This window comes from Desmodus rotundus, chromosome 3, assembly GCF_022682495.2.
Source record: "Desmodus rotundus isolate HL8 chromosome 3, HLdesRot8A.1, whole genome shotgun sequence".
Classification (NCBI taxonomy): Eukaryota; Metazoa; Chordata; class Mammalia; order Chiroptera; family Phyllostomidae; genus Desmodus; species Desmodus rotundus.
This window is the reverse complement of record NC_071389.1, coordinates 5334924-5348203: the sequence shown is the minus strand read 5'-3', so window position 1 is coordinate 5348203 and position 13280 is coordinate 5334924. Positions and strand designations below refer to the sequence as shown.

The 13280-nt window shown below is 56.6% G+C and overlaps 1 protein-coding gene and 2 long non-coding RNA genes across 8 annotated transcripts in view; 2 read left to right on the top strand and 1 right to left on the bottom strand.

Moving 5' to 3' along the window:
* CTNNBIP1 (catenin beta interacting protein 1) overlaps window positions 1-1899 on the top strand; it is a 42135-nt gene extending 40236 nt beyond the window's left edge. For all 4 annotated transcript variants that reach the window (XM_024554205.4, XM_045190504.3, XM_053920097.2 and 1 more), the window contains one exon: window positions 1262-1899. In XM_024554205.4, the coding sequence (XP_024409973.1) occupies window positions 1262-1320 (59 nt within the window). In that variant the 3' untranslated portion in view covers window positions 1321-1899. The remainder of the gene's footprint in view (window positions 1-1261) is intronic.
* Window positions 1900-3382: 1483 nt separating this feature from the next.
* Window positions 3383-8493, bottom strand: LOC123479105 (uncharacterized). Of its 3 annotated transcripts, XR_006654612.3 has the most exons (4): window positions 8081-8493; window positions 4618-7091; window positions 4433-4484; window positions 3383-3496 (listed from the first exon to the last, which is right to left on the bottom strand). It is a non-coding gene; the product is annotated as an uncharacterized lncRNA (long non-coding RNA). The 3 variants fall into 3 exon arrangements; XR_006654611.3 differs by having other exon boundaries at window positions 4433-7091; XR_006654613.3 differs by having other exon boundaries at window positions 4433-7088.
* Window positions 7077-11722, top strand: LOC123479106 (uncharacterized). Its single transcript, XR_006654615.2, has 3 exons — window positions 7077-7955; window positions 8270-8368; window positions 9674-11722. It is a non-coding gene; the product is annotated as an uncharacterized lncRNA (long non-coding RNA).
* Window positions 11723-13280: the final 1558 nt, after the last annotated feature.

Sequence of the window (13280 nt, the reverse complement as noted above, 5' to 3'; positions counted from 1 at the left end):
GGACTGAAGCGAGAATAGAACGTTCCTGAGAAGACACAGGAAGGATTTGTAAGGCTTCCCAAGCAAAGGAGCCCCATCCCAAGGAGTCAGACAATCCGGGCTCCTTCCCAGATCCCTGTTCCCCTGTTCAGAGTGAGCTGCTCAGAACCCTGTCTAGGCAGGGTGCGTGGTTACCGCGCCTTGTGCTCTGGCGCCAAATTGAAGGCACGTTTCTGCCATGTTCCATCCTTGTGGACAGGCCCTCCTTCTACCACATCTGTGGCAGGGTGCCCCCTCCGCTGTCCACGAGGCAGGACAGGCAGGAAGGAGGTCAGTAGGGGACTGCCAGTGTGAAAGAGAGAGTGCCCTGCCCTTGGCGTGGGCAAAGCGGCCAGCTCCGTGCCTGGGGGCAGAATCCGGCACTCTCTCCACTCCCGTTCCTCAGGCCAGAAGCTCCACCACGCACCTCCCACATTGGCTGGCCTTTTGGCGGCCTTTCTGTGTCTGCTGTTTCAATCCTCCCCTCCCGGGAGAATTCCTCCAGTTAGTACAGAGGACAAGTATATCCGAAAGGCCACGGGCACCCGCCTGTCCTTTAGAACGAGGGGAGAAAGTGGCAGGACGCGGAGGGCCAGGGCCCAGGAGGCGAAGTAGGACCCGCGGGGTCTGTGCCTCAGGCAGGTCAGGATTCCAAGTGCTTTCCCTCCCCCCTCTTGCTTTGCTGGCTGCATGTCAGAACCTGTCCGATGGAAACCAGGACAAAGGAAGTGATTTCATGAGTGCCTGGACCAGATTCTCAAGTCCATAAGAATGATAACGATTATGGCCATCCTCTGTCTCCAGAGGAGCCAGACCCACTGCGGCCTGGAAACAGGCCTGGCCATGCTCCTTGGAACGGGTGCTGGATTTGGGCAGAGAGGAGTGGCTCCAAAGGGTCCCTGGCTTTGGTGACTTTGGAGCAAGGGGTCCGAGCAGGGCCTCACTCCAGGACCAGCAGTGCTGGTTCTTTCACTTTTTCTTAGCTGTGTGGCCTTGAGCAGGCCTGAGCCTCACCCCCGGCCCATGGCCCCACGCTGCCCCTCCACCCCGCAGCAGGGTTGCTGGCACACCCCCTGGCCAGGCTGTGAGGAAGGCCCAGAGGGAAGGTGGGCTTCCTCAGAAGCACTTGGCACTGGACAGGGTGAACTGCCGCTGCCCCTGAGGGCCAGGACTCTTGGCCTGGTCCCAGGCTGCAGCCGGATGTCAGGGGCCCACCCAGCAAGGCTCTTCCCCTGGTCTGCAGGCGCAGAGGACGTGGTGATGGCGTTTTCCAGGTCGGAGACAGAGGACCGGAGGCAGTAGCGACGAACCCCTTGGAACACCCTGAAAGCTGGCAAGGGCCAAGAGATCTGTGTGAACCTCATCCGGCTGAGCGGCAGCAAGCAGGTCACCTTCCCCACCCTCGGCACCCCACCTACCCCGCCCCACGGCCACTCGGCAAGGCCGCATCGAGGGAAACTCCAGTGGTGTGGTTCTGATTGGCTTAAAGGGACGGACTCACGATTGGCTGCAGGAAGAAACCTTTTTATTTTTAAATCTTGACCAATGGAAACATTTTATTTTTATTTCTGACTCTTACTTTTTTTTTTTTTTTTTTTAATTTGCTCTTCAGTATATGGCTTCCCAAGAAGCTCTCCAAGCTCTGGTGCTTTATTTGGGTTACTTTTTAGGAATGTGAAGATGTCGGATTGGCTGGCTGATGGGAAACCGTTTTTTTTTCTTTGATTGGCTGCAGGTGTTCTGCTGATAGCACCAGCTTCTCTCTTTTGAATGCTGAAAACAGGGTTTGGGACATTGGTGGTTATATCTGACTTGAAAAAAAAAAAAAAGAAACCAAGTGCGCTTTGCAATATTTATTACACAGAGCTTGCTGCTTTTACATGTTTTGTGTTTGCATTTGATTGGCTCTCGGTATGTGTGTCTGGTTTCCCATCGGCTTGCCCGTGACTCCCTGTTGCCACGGCGTCTCCCCACTCTGCCGCACACAGTCCCTCTGCAGCCGGGTCCACCTGAATGGTGCATTTGCTTTAATGGCCACACCTGGCTCTGCCAGCAAGGGGACCTCGAGGACCCCAAGCAGGATCCACAGCTGGAAAATGGGGCCCCCAAGGAGATTTGTGTTGTCATGAAGGAGCAGCCCGGGGCTTAGAGGTGGCTGACCATTAGCCAGGATTGTGTGAATCACTTCCAGGAGCTGGCAGCCAGCCAGCTTCCCTGGCCAGGATGGAATTGCTCCTCCAGCCCGCCTGTGCTGAGCCGAGGCTCGTGGGCTGGGCAGCTCCACCCTGTCGCCATTCCCTCTGGGTCCCACTTCCTGAGGCCTTGTCTGGGGGCTCCTCCTGTACAGGGCAGGAGCTGCTCCCCCAGCTGTGGTACCCCACCATGTAGCACAGGTCTCTGCCCAGGGGTCTGGAACCACACACAGACCCCAGCTGGGCTCATAAAGCCTGTGAGTGCTTTGACCCCAAACACCCCCCACCCCCACCCCAGCAAGGCTCCCAGCCGGCACGCAGTGTTCTCTCATCCGGGCCTGTGCCTCTCACTGCTCTGCCTTCCAAAGGGTCTCTCCACGTCCGCCCGGAAGGGACAGAGACGGTGTTCATTTACGAAGTGCTTCCCTGAGCCAGGCCCAGCAGGCTGGTGCTCAAGCCCAGCCTGAGAAACACCCTGCAGAGCCCTGTCTTTGAGTGGCTGCGGGCACCCCAAGTCTTTCCACCTACCCTCCCCCTCCCCCTGGGGGCATCCTGCCCTTCTCCCCCGTCTCTCACAGGGGTGGAATCTGGGTGCAGAGGTGGAGGGAGACACTGGCCTCAGAGAGGGAAGCCTCCACCCTCCCCTCAGGCAGACGCCCATTCCTGCCCCCAGGACCCAGAACCAGGAGAAGACTCTCAGAGCCAAACACCCCTCTTCTCAGGTCTCGGGCTGCCATGGAGCACAGGGGCCGACTGTCACCGTGTCCCAGGCGCGATCCCTGGAGAGCCCTGTGGTCTGTGGGAGAGTCACGCTGTGCTGAGTCCCGCCCAAAAGGAGGACTCGAGTGTCAGGGCCTGGACCCCATGTCCTCGTGCTCCTCCACGCACAGGGCCCTGGCCCTGGTGGCTGACTGTTAACTGCAAAGGCTGTGGGTCCCCAGGGGACAAGGACTGTGGGGACCCAGTCCCTTGCTCCAGGGGGCAGTGTGTGCACACATGTGCCAGTGTGAGCACACACACTTACAAACACACTCACGCTCAGCTCAGTGCCCTGCAGCTCCAGCGGAGCCCCTGGGGAAAGGTGCATTTCTCCCTCCCCTCCCCCCAGGTTGCAGCGTCCGTTGTCCGGTGTAGACGCCAGTGTTGCTGGCTGCCCCTCTCTTTGTACCTGTCGCTCCCGTACAGGGTCCGTGCCATGGCCCGTGCTGTGTTCTCTGCCCCAGCCTGTCCCTGTCAACGTCACGGCCACCCTCTTGTAACAGTGGTGGCCTGATCTGTCTCATCTTCTGAAGGAGAAAAGTGAAAGTATTGCTGTGGCTTCTTATTTCAACTAAAAACATATATCTGTTGGAGAAGAAAATTAGCAATAAAGATTTTTAATAGCCTGGTGTGTGAGCTGTGTCATCTCCCTCGGAGTTAGGGGCATCTGCTGACTTCCACACATCACGTGGGCTGTGCAGCCCAGCCCCTCCCTCCCCACAAAGGCACCTGGGAGGGACCAAAGCGCGGTTTGCTGGTCGAATTGTCTGTGACCTGGAGTGGAGCTCAAGATTTGGGAGAATTTCCAGATCTATCCAGCCCAGCTGACAGGTCCATAGGAAGGTGGACCCCCCTTTTTGACCTGGAGATTCCAAATATCCTCCTAGATGAGACAGAGGCCAGTAACCTCTCAAGGCGACCTCACCCTCCCAGGTCCTGAGCTGACACGGAGCATGCCGTAGGCGTGGGGACCCTCCCCTGCTACACACTCCAGCGTCCGCGTGAGGGCAGTGGTTCTTAGAGTGCTTGCAGCAAAGGTCCAGGCAGACCGGCCGATCCGCCCGTCATCCCGGAAATGGAGGATTTATTGGTGCGTAGATGTAATCCAAGTTTGGAAGCTGCAGTCATTCCTGCTTTAGGAATTTTTGCTTGGGAAGCATTTTCTAGAATTTTTTATTTCTACATTTCATCATCCCATTTTAGTCTCTCTCTTTTTTTTTTTTTTTTTTTTTTTGCTCACTGCTTCTATTTCCTTTCTGAAGAGTTTCGCTGGATGCTAAATGATACTGGGTTGATGGAATATGGTGACAGATGACACAATTGCCATCGTTCAGGCTTAGGGTTGAGACAGATGCGGGGGTTACTCTGCATCCCATGCAGTGGCCAGATGTGTGAGCCCCTCTGAAACATCCCTGAAATGGGCCTGTCCCACCTTTGCTTGAATACCCTGGGGAACTCACTACCTCGATCTGCCTTTCTCTGGAACTTCCTTTTCCAGGAAGAAGTTCACAGTCACTGAAAGAAAGACAAAACAGGACAGCTGTGTTACCTAGAAGTTACATAGAGACACATATCAAGGGCTCATGTTAGGCATAGAATTCCCCCAACCCCACCCCAGGGCCTGGAGTGGCACTGTGGGGTGGTTAACCTTGCAGTTGGCCGGCTCTTCTAAGCAGGACCGTTGAGCAGAGCAGGAGGGGCTGGCGGGCCCTGGTCCCACAGGCCTGGGGCAGGCACGGCTAACAAATGCGGAGATAGAGGCATAGAGTGGCAGGGACAGGCTGAGAAAGGGGAGCCCTCCGGAGCTGTCTAACTCCCCTGGTCTGCAATGGGAATGGGGCCACATAGGAAAGATGACGCTCTGGCAGGCAGAGAGAGGACACTGGGGGCAGTGCTGGGTCTTTCATGGTCCCTCGGACCACACAGCAGGCCACCCTCCGCGGCCGCCTTCCCAGGTGCAGGCGCAGGTGCATGCACAGGTGAGGACTCCCAACGGGCAGGACTGAGACAGCTGGGGGCCAAGCTGGGCCCGGGAGGCCGGGCTCCCTGCTTTGTTGGTGTTTCCCAGCCCTGGGGGCAGGGTGGTGGAGAATGAATGAAGTGCTTCATCGCCCTGTCCCCGCAGGTGAATAGCAGCTGCGAGAATCCAGGCTGCTCCAGCCTTTGAACGGGAGGGCCCTTTGTAGCAGCGAAAACGATCCCTCTGAGGCACCTGGTTCAGCAGTGGGGGTAGGAGCTCCGAGGCCCCAGGGGGCCCCATCACCACCCACCTGCCCTGCCTTCCTGGGCCAGTCCTCTCTCCTCTCTCCCTGCCCCTCTCTCTGCTGCTCACAGCTGGGCACCCCTTTCCCTGTCCTGGAGGTGAAATCAGCCCATACTGACTCTGATGCCATGTGTAGAAAACACTTCTCTGTCTAATGAAGCATTCTCTTCTGGGGCAACAGCTGGGTGTTTAGGAAATTGGGGGGGGGGCTAGGGGAGCCATGGCTGCTAGTCCTAATTTAAAGAAAGGCCTCCTCAAAGGATAAGGGCGGTGAAATGCGTTCTGGATATCAGCCAGGGACTTGCCTTCACTTTTCTCCTTGGCATTGGAACCGCCCCCTCAGGGCCGGTTTCCCAGGGACGGTTTCTGCCAGGCCTTCAGGCAGGGAGGTCAGGGGAGCTGCTGACTGTTGATGAGCGGAGCCCCACCCTACCTGGGCCTCTTGCCGAGTCCCCAGGGAAGGAGCAGAGTGTGTAGCAGGTGGCCACCCTGTTTGCACACCTGTGGGAGAACCCCCACCTGCACAGCCCCAGGAGGTGACTGCAGACCCAGAGCCTCTGAGACTCTCCACCTCCTGGCCCTTGGACTTGGCCTTGGCTTTGTCCAAGGAAGGGGGTGAGTTTTCACAAACATCTTTTATGCAGGTGTCTCCGCATCCCAATCTTAACACAGCAAGTATGCAGTGGGTGCTGCCTGCGTGCAGGTGCGCAGCATTCCACACCCCCTCTTCTGTCTCGTGTGAGGTGAGTAGGCGATTTCACAGAAGAGAAAATAGGTTACGTAGTTTGCTAAAGTGTGGTACAGCCAGAACTTGGGCCCCGGTTGTCTGACCCCAGACTCTGCTTGTAGCCACTTCCAGCCTTGACACAAAGGGGTGGGGGGTGGGGGGTAAATCCTGAATCACCGGGTTGCCCGTGCCCTCTCCCCGGCAGGCTCTGAGACCCCAGTACCAGCCTGGTATTGGCTCTGTCCTCTAGCCCATCACGTCCTGTTGCAGTAGGTGACTAACAAACATTTCTCGGTGGGTCAATCCTGCGCTGGGTCCTGGGGCCCACCCTGGCCTCCCGAACAAAGCTGCAGCCCTCCCAGAATGCACATGAAGCTGGCCTGCCACCAGCTGCCCGTGGGGACCCAGCCATCCTCCAGGCTGAGCTGGTTTTTCTAGAATTCGCTGCTCCTTCACTTGGTATGACTCTTCCTGTTCACAGCGGCCCTCTGGCCATCCTGCATGGATGCACACCTGCCCCCAGGTGTGGTCAGCAGAAGAGCTCCGAACTGGAGACCATGGCCCTGCCTCCCTACTGTGGCCTCTGTACCCTTGGCAGGTCTCGCATTACTTTTCTCATCTGTAAAATAATAACACAAACAATTGTACCTTTGACAAACTCTACACAAAAATGCTTTGAACCCCGCAAAGCCCTGCTCCAACGGTCTTCTCTCCTGACTTCCATCGGACTGCTTCCTGCCACAGGACAAATCCTCGTCTTCCTGTAGCTGGGGGCCAGGGACACACTCCGGCCGGGGGGATTAAAATCTGGGTCTGACACTTGGCCGCTGTGTGACTTGGGGCAAATTATCTAACTATTGGAAGAAAAGGGGAAACAAGAGCACCCCATAAGGCTGCTTCTGAGAATGAATGAGAGGGGGCATGTGACAGGCTTAGCCGGGTGACCTGCCCACAGCGGGTGGTCAGCACATGTGGTCAGCACATGTGGTCATCATTAAGTCCCCATGAGAGTGTCCCCAGCCCATCTTCTCTGCTTCTTGTCCCTTGTCACTCGGAGCAAGGCTTTGTCCGCAGTTCCTGGGTGAAGGAGTGCAGCCCCAGGGCCAGTCAGGAGCTTGTTGGGTGCTTTCTGCTGAGGATGAAAGAGATGGGATGACCCTTGGAAAGAAGCCAAGTCGAAGCTGCCTCCTGCTCCCCACCCCCACCCCTACCTCTCTATGCTAGGCAACTTTGCCTGGGGGAGCCGCTGGAGTCCCTTCGCCTTCCTGAGTTTGCACAGTGAGGGGGTCCCCCACGTGGACCTTGTCGTGGCTGGCACTGGCAGGGAGGCACCTTGAGGAGGCTAGGGGTGGGAGTTTGGTGTTCCAGGGACCCTCCTTCTCGCTAGCTCAGCTCGTGCTGAAACTCTAAATAGACTCAGAGCCAGCCAGGGAAGGGGATAAAATTAAATTCTTTATCGTGATCAAGTGGTTAAAAAAAGCCTTCTGTCAGAGGCTCCTTCCCACTGCAGCAGTCTCTGCTTCAGAGCCAAGAGGAGGAGGACAGGGGAGCTGCGGGGCCCTGAACCCTGAGTACCAGCACCCTAACCTCCCTCTGCCCCTCAAGCCCCCACCCCAGGGCCCGAGGGTCCTTCTCCTACTTCCCACCCATCCCACCTCCCACTCCCATCTTGCCCAGAGCCAAGCAGAGCTGGGATAAAACCCCTGAATGCCTCTTAGTGTGATGGCTGCCATGGGGAGAGACCTCCTGCACTCTGGGCTCAGACCTGGGTTCGAATGCAGACTTTGCCGGCTAACTGCCTGCCTGGAGCCAGGCAGTAGGGGAGGTACAGGCTGGAGAGAATTTCAAAGCAATAAAACTGACTCTAAGTCTGGTTTCCCTTTTTTTTCTTTTTAATTTTGTCCCCATGTACCAGTAACACTGACCCTGGGGCTGCCCCCAACCTTTGATCTCCTCTTAGGCTGGAGCCTGTTCAGCAGAGGCCCCTGGAGCCTAGGTGAGCCATGGAAGTGGGTGGGCTGTGGGAGTGTGAGAGGGCTGAGATGCCCACCTTGGCAATGGGTCTGCCAGGCCTGGCTCCGGCACCCCCTGTGCCCCCTCCCAGCCTCACCACTGGCTCACCCGGCAGCCCCGTCTCTTCCAAGGCAGACCTGAGGAACAGCAGGTGGCTGAGCTGCTGGCACCTGGCAGGGCAGAGCCTGTGGTCCCGGCAGGCTCAGGGAGGGAGGACCGAGGTGGACCTTGGCTGGGGACCTAGGACACTGAGAGAGGGAACAATAGGCGGTAAAAATAGTCCTTTGTTTACCATAGGCCACACATCCTCATGAGTCCTGTGGGGAAGAAAACACCAACCAGCTGGGGCGCCAGAGCCAGCAAGAGGGGCCCCAGGCGCGGTGGAGGGGCCACGCTGTGAGTGGGCAAGGGGCCTGGCCCAGGGGGAGGGCAGTCTCCCCCTCTCTCCCCCTCTGCTGTTTCCACAGATCTTGCCACCGCCCTGAAGTGCCCAGGGCAGCCTCTTCTGGGCCACCCCTGGCCAGGCCTATTGTGCAGCCCCCCAGCCCCCCAACACTCTGCCCAGAGGAGGCCCGTGGCAGGCCCAGGGGGCACTGGCTGCCCCTGTCCACCAACTCCTTCACGCCACACCATTCCCTGCTGGCTGGCTTGCCCCTTTGGGAACCTGTCTTGGGGGTGGCCCAGCCTCCCAGGGGAAGGCAGGTAGTGATCTTGTCTCTGGGCAAATCTCCCCCGACTCGTCCTCTGCAGCTGTGCTCAGTGGTCAGGGCAGGGGCTGGCAGAGGCCTGCGCTTCCACCTGGGTGGTGGTCCCTGGCTCATCCCCAGCAGTCAGAGGGAGAGAGATGGAAGCTGGAAACTGCTCCTGAAGAAGGAAACCTTTGTGGCCCTGGGGGTGGGGGTGGGGGTGGGGTGGTCAGGTCACGGCAAGCCCAGTCTCAGGCACACTGTAACCCATCCGGCCTGGGGGGTTCCTGCTGGCACTGGGCAGCTGCCAGCCCTCGCTCAGGCCTGCTCTAGCCACCCCCTCTGGGCTGTGTGATCTATTCAGGGCCCCAGACGTTTGTCTGGGGTGCGGGAGTGGAGGAAGGGCAAGGGGAGGCGTCCTAGTACCTTGTCCCTCCTCCAAGATGCAGGGAGGATAAGCTCCTGTTTGTGTGTGGAAGGCTGGAGAAGCTTATGAGATTAAGCTCCTAGAGGTCATGAGGCAGAAGGGGAGGGTGGGTGGGGCAGTGTGGAGAGGGGGTGGGGCATCACAGACAGAGGGCTGACCTTGGTCCGGGCCTGGGCACTACAGCCCGCTCTGCTGGGAACCTTGGGCAATTCTGTCCATGTCTCTGAGCCTCAGTTTCCCTCTAAAACGGGGTGTGGAAGCCATTGGTGCTGCTCCCTGGACACTCCCAGCTCTGTATCTTCTGGGCATCCAGAAGGACGGTGTCCTCCCGGCGCCCCTCTTTCCACTTGAGTGTGGCCACCCTGACTTGTCTGGGCAGAGGAACGTGGGCGGCAGTGATGGGCCATTTCAGGTGGAAGCTTTCAGATCCACTTGGTCACGAAACAGAGGCGGCCTCCCCTTCCGCCCGGGTGCTGGCGGAGCCCCTGGCCAGTCCGAGAGGGAGTGAGGAAGAGTGTTGCTGTCCTGCGCCCGAGGGTCTTGGGCCTGCGTGTTTCTGCAGCTCACTTGGCCTCTCCTGACCACTAGATTCTCAGACACTCGGAGCCGCCGCAGGGCATTATGGCTCTTGCTGTATCAGAGAACACTGTCCGCTCCCCGCTGATGAGCCTCCCCGAAAGAATGTGCCTGGGAGCCGCCTGCTTTTCTGGAACCAGAGAAAATACAAGCAAGGCAGCGGCTGCCCTTGGCTGCCCTTGGCATTCAGGATAAAATCTCCCCTCCCTCTGGTGGGAAGCCAAAGGTCTGGGTGACCTGCCTTCTGTGGACCTCGTCTACCAAGCTCCCCACCTCGCCAACTCTGTGCACCAGCCTCTGGCTTCCTTGGCCCCTCAGATGTGCTGAGCCTGCCGCTGCCTCAGGGCTTCTGTGCTTGCTGTTCCCTCGGCCTGCAGTGTTCTTCCACGTAGCTGACTCCTCAAGTTGCTCATGTCAGCTCCAATGTCACCCCCTGTCTTGGCCCGTTCAGGCTGCTATAACAAAATATCACAGACTGGGTGGCTTATACACAGCAGAAATGTATTCTTCATAGTTCTGGAGACTGAGACCAAGATCTGGGCGCCAGCAGGTTAAGTGCTGGCAGTGGCCCTTTTCCAGGTTGCAGACGCCAACTCCTCACCGTGCCCTGGCGTGGGGGAAGGGGCAGGGCGCTCATGGGGCCTCTTTCAGAAGAACGGAATCCCATTCACGGGCTGCACCCTCATGTCCTAAGCACCCCCACTGGCCCCGCCTCCCAGTACCATCACGTGGGGGGTTAGGGTTTCAACATTTGACTTTCGGAGGAGGAAGAACACAAATATTCAGACCAAGGTCTTTACTGACCACCCTATTTTGCTTTCCACTCTCTGACATGCTCTTTCCCAATTTCCTGATTATTTTCTTTATCTGAAATAACCGTATTGATGAATTTCTTTCTTTGTCTGTTTCTCACGCCTCCCATTAGAAAGTAAGCTCGTAGGATCCGGGACCCCATCAACCTTCTTCTGCTGTGTCCCCAATACCTGACATACTGTGGGTTTTCAGTAAAGGCTTGTTGAGTGAATGAATGAATGAATAACCTTGACCTTGAGTTTGCTCTTCTGCTGAGCCCTGTGTGACCTACAGGTACAGTGACCCCATTTTCTGAACTAAAATTGTACTGACAACAAGGAAGCCTGGGCCCTGTGGAGAAGAGGACATTGTCTCTCTTCCTCTGGCTGAGGCCTCAGGGCAGGTTTCGGTGGGGCGGGGCCCTGGCACCTGTGTGGCACCCATATCCACAGTTTTGTTAGGCCTGTCTTGGCAGGTAAATCAATTCTGGGCTCCTGTAGAGGCTCGGGGACTTGTATTGGGCAGAACTTTTTGGTTTCCTGGCAACAGAAACCCAATTCCAACTGGCTTATGTCATTGGGGAGGCTCTGAGGGTAGTTCATAAGATTAAGGCAACTGTGGCAGCAACCAGGACCTCAGGGACTGGAACTGGAGCCTGGATGCTTCCAGAACATTCTCTCCCTTTAGGTCCATCTCTGCCTGTTTCTGCTTGACTTTGCCTTTTGGTCTCATCATCTACTTTCAGACTGACCTCCTCCTCCGACAGCAGAACGGGCTCCCGGCCACTTCAGTGGAAGGAATGTTCTTTCTCTTAGAGCCCCGAACAGTCCCAGAGCAGCCTCTGATTGGCTCTGCTTGGGTGATGTACCACCTGTTGGGCCAATCACAGTGGCCAGGGACTTAGTCATATCTCCTTCCTGTGGCCAGGGAGGGGCAGGCTATTGTGAATGTGATGGCCACCAGAGCCACACACAGTGGAAGCCGTGGTGCCTGAGTGTGAACAGGGACAAGCTGTCACCACCAGGCTCTGATGCTGGCTGAACCCCAGAGCGTGAGAAATCCCAGAGTCACAGCAAACTGGGTGGTCAGCCAGCCCAGTACGGGGGAGGCAGAGAACAGGGGCAGGAAGGGAACCTGCTCATTGACATCAGAGTTTTCATCTTCCCCAACGAGACCTGTGCCGTCCTACAGTGCCACTGTGGTGTCACGTAGCCCCGCCTGGAAAGGTAGGTGTCCCAGAAAAGTAAACCAAGTCTGTAAAATGCTGCGTGTTGTATGAATTCTTCCAGAGTCACTGAGAAGTCCTACAGGAAAGACATCCTTTTCATTTAGCTTTCCCCGCATCTGTTCGACCCCAGAACGCTTCAGTTTTTTTAAGGATTCTGGGGAACATCCAGCGAGAACTGCTGCTGTGGAGAAAGAGCACAAGGTACAAAATCGAGCTCAAGTCTGAGCCCTGCTACTGAAGTGTGACTCCTCCAGGCCTCGGTTTTCCCCCTCTGTGAAATGGGTGAGAATACCAACCCCCAGAGGGTTGTTCTAAGTGTGGAATGAGAACAGGTCTTTGATAAGTATCTTGTAAGCTGTACAAGCTGTACAGCACTGGGCAGACGCCTGACCGTTACAACTGGTTTAACCTGGAGAATAACACGTACGTTCTTTACCTTCTAAGGTAAAAGATCAGGGGAAAACAAAGGGAAAGGGAATGACGCACCTAGGACTGGCGGAGCCAGGTGACTAATTAGAGATGGGCGCAGGGGGAAGGAGGAACTCCAGTACCGGCGCTTCAGAGAATAAGGGTCCAGGGGCCAGAAGTACAGAGGTGACATTGATGGTGAGGAGCCTGGGGAAGCCTGGGGAGCCTGGGGAAGAGGAGCCTGGAGGGAGGGAGGGAGGGGCCTGCTATTGCTGCAGATCCCTTCTAGAGACTTCTGAACAGACAACAACGCTGGTGCCTCCTCTCTACACCCCTCCTTGTCCCACCCAGGGGACTCTGCCTGGGACACAGGGAGATCTCTGAGTTTGCTTGGACCACCTTAACAAAATAGCATAGGTGACTTACACATTAGGAATTTATTGCCTCACGGTTTTGGAGGCTGAACTCCAAAATGCAGGTGTGGGCCGGGCTGTTCCTCTGAGGACCCGGCTCCAGGCCTCTCTCCTCGGCTGCACACGGCCATCTTCTCCCTCATCTCTCCACACCGTCTTCCTCCTCGGCGGCCATATTTCTGCTTTTTATGAGGACACTAGTTGTACTGGATCAGGGCCCACCCTAATGACCTCATTTTTTTCCCTTTTATTTATTTTTAGAGGGAGGGGAAGGAAGGGAGAGAAACATCGATTGGTTGCCTCTCATACATGCCCTGACCAGGGAACCGAACCCACAACCCAGGCATGTGCCCAGACCGGGAATTGAACTGGCCCAGCCAACTGAGCCATAGCGGTGAGGGCCTAATGGCCTAATTTTAACTTGATTACCTCTGTAAAGACCCCAGCTCCAAATAAGATCACACTTTGAGGTACTGGGGGTTAGGTTGTCAACATAGGACTTTTGGGGAGACACAGTCAACCTGGAACAGTGGGTATCCTTCCCAGGGGGCATCTCCCTGGGTCTCACCAGCCCACCTCCTTGGCCGAAGGCATGTGGATTGTGTCCTGCCGGAAGATAGAGGGCCCGGAATTGTGTTCATTGCCACAATACCAGATCTGCAATTAATATGCCATGGGAACAAAGAGCAAAGACACTAATCACACATAATTGGGCTTAAACTACACCCTCAGCAGAGCTCTGCCACAGAGCCCCACTGTTTATGCTCCTTTTCAAATT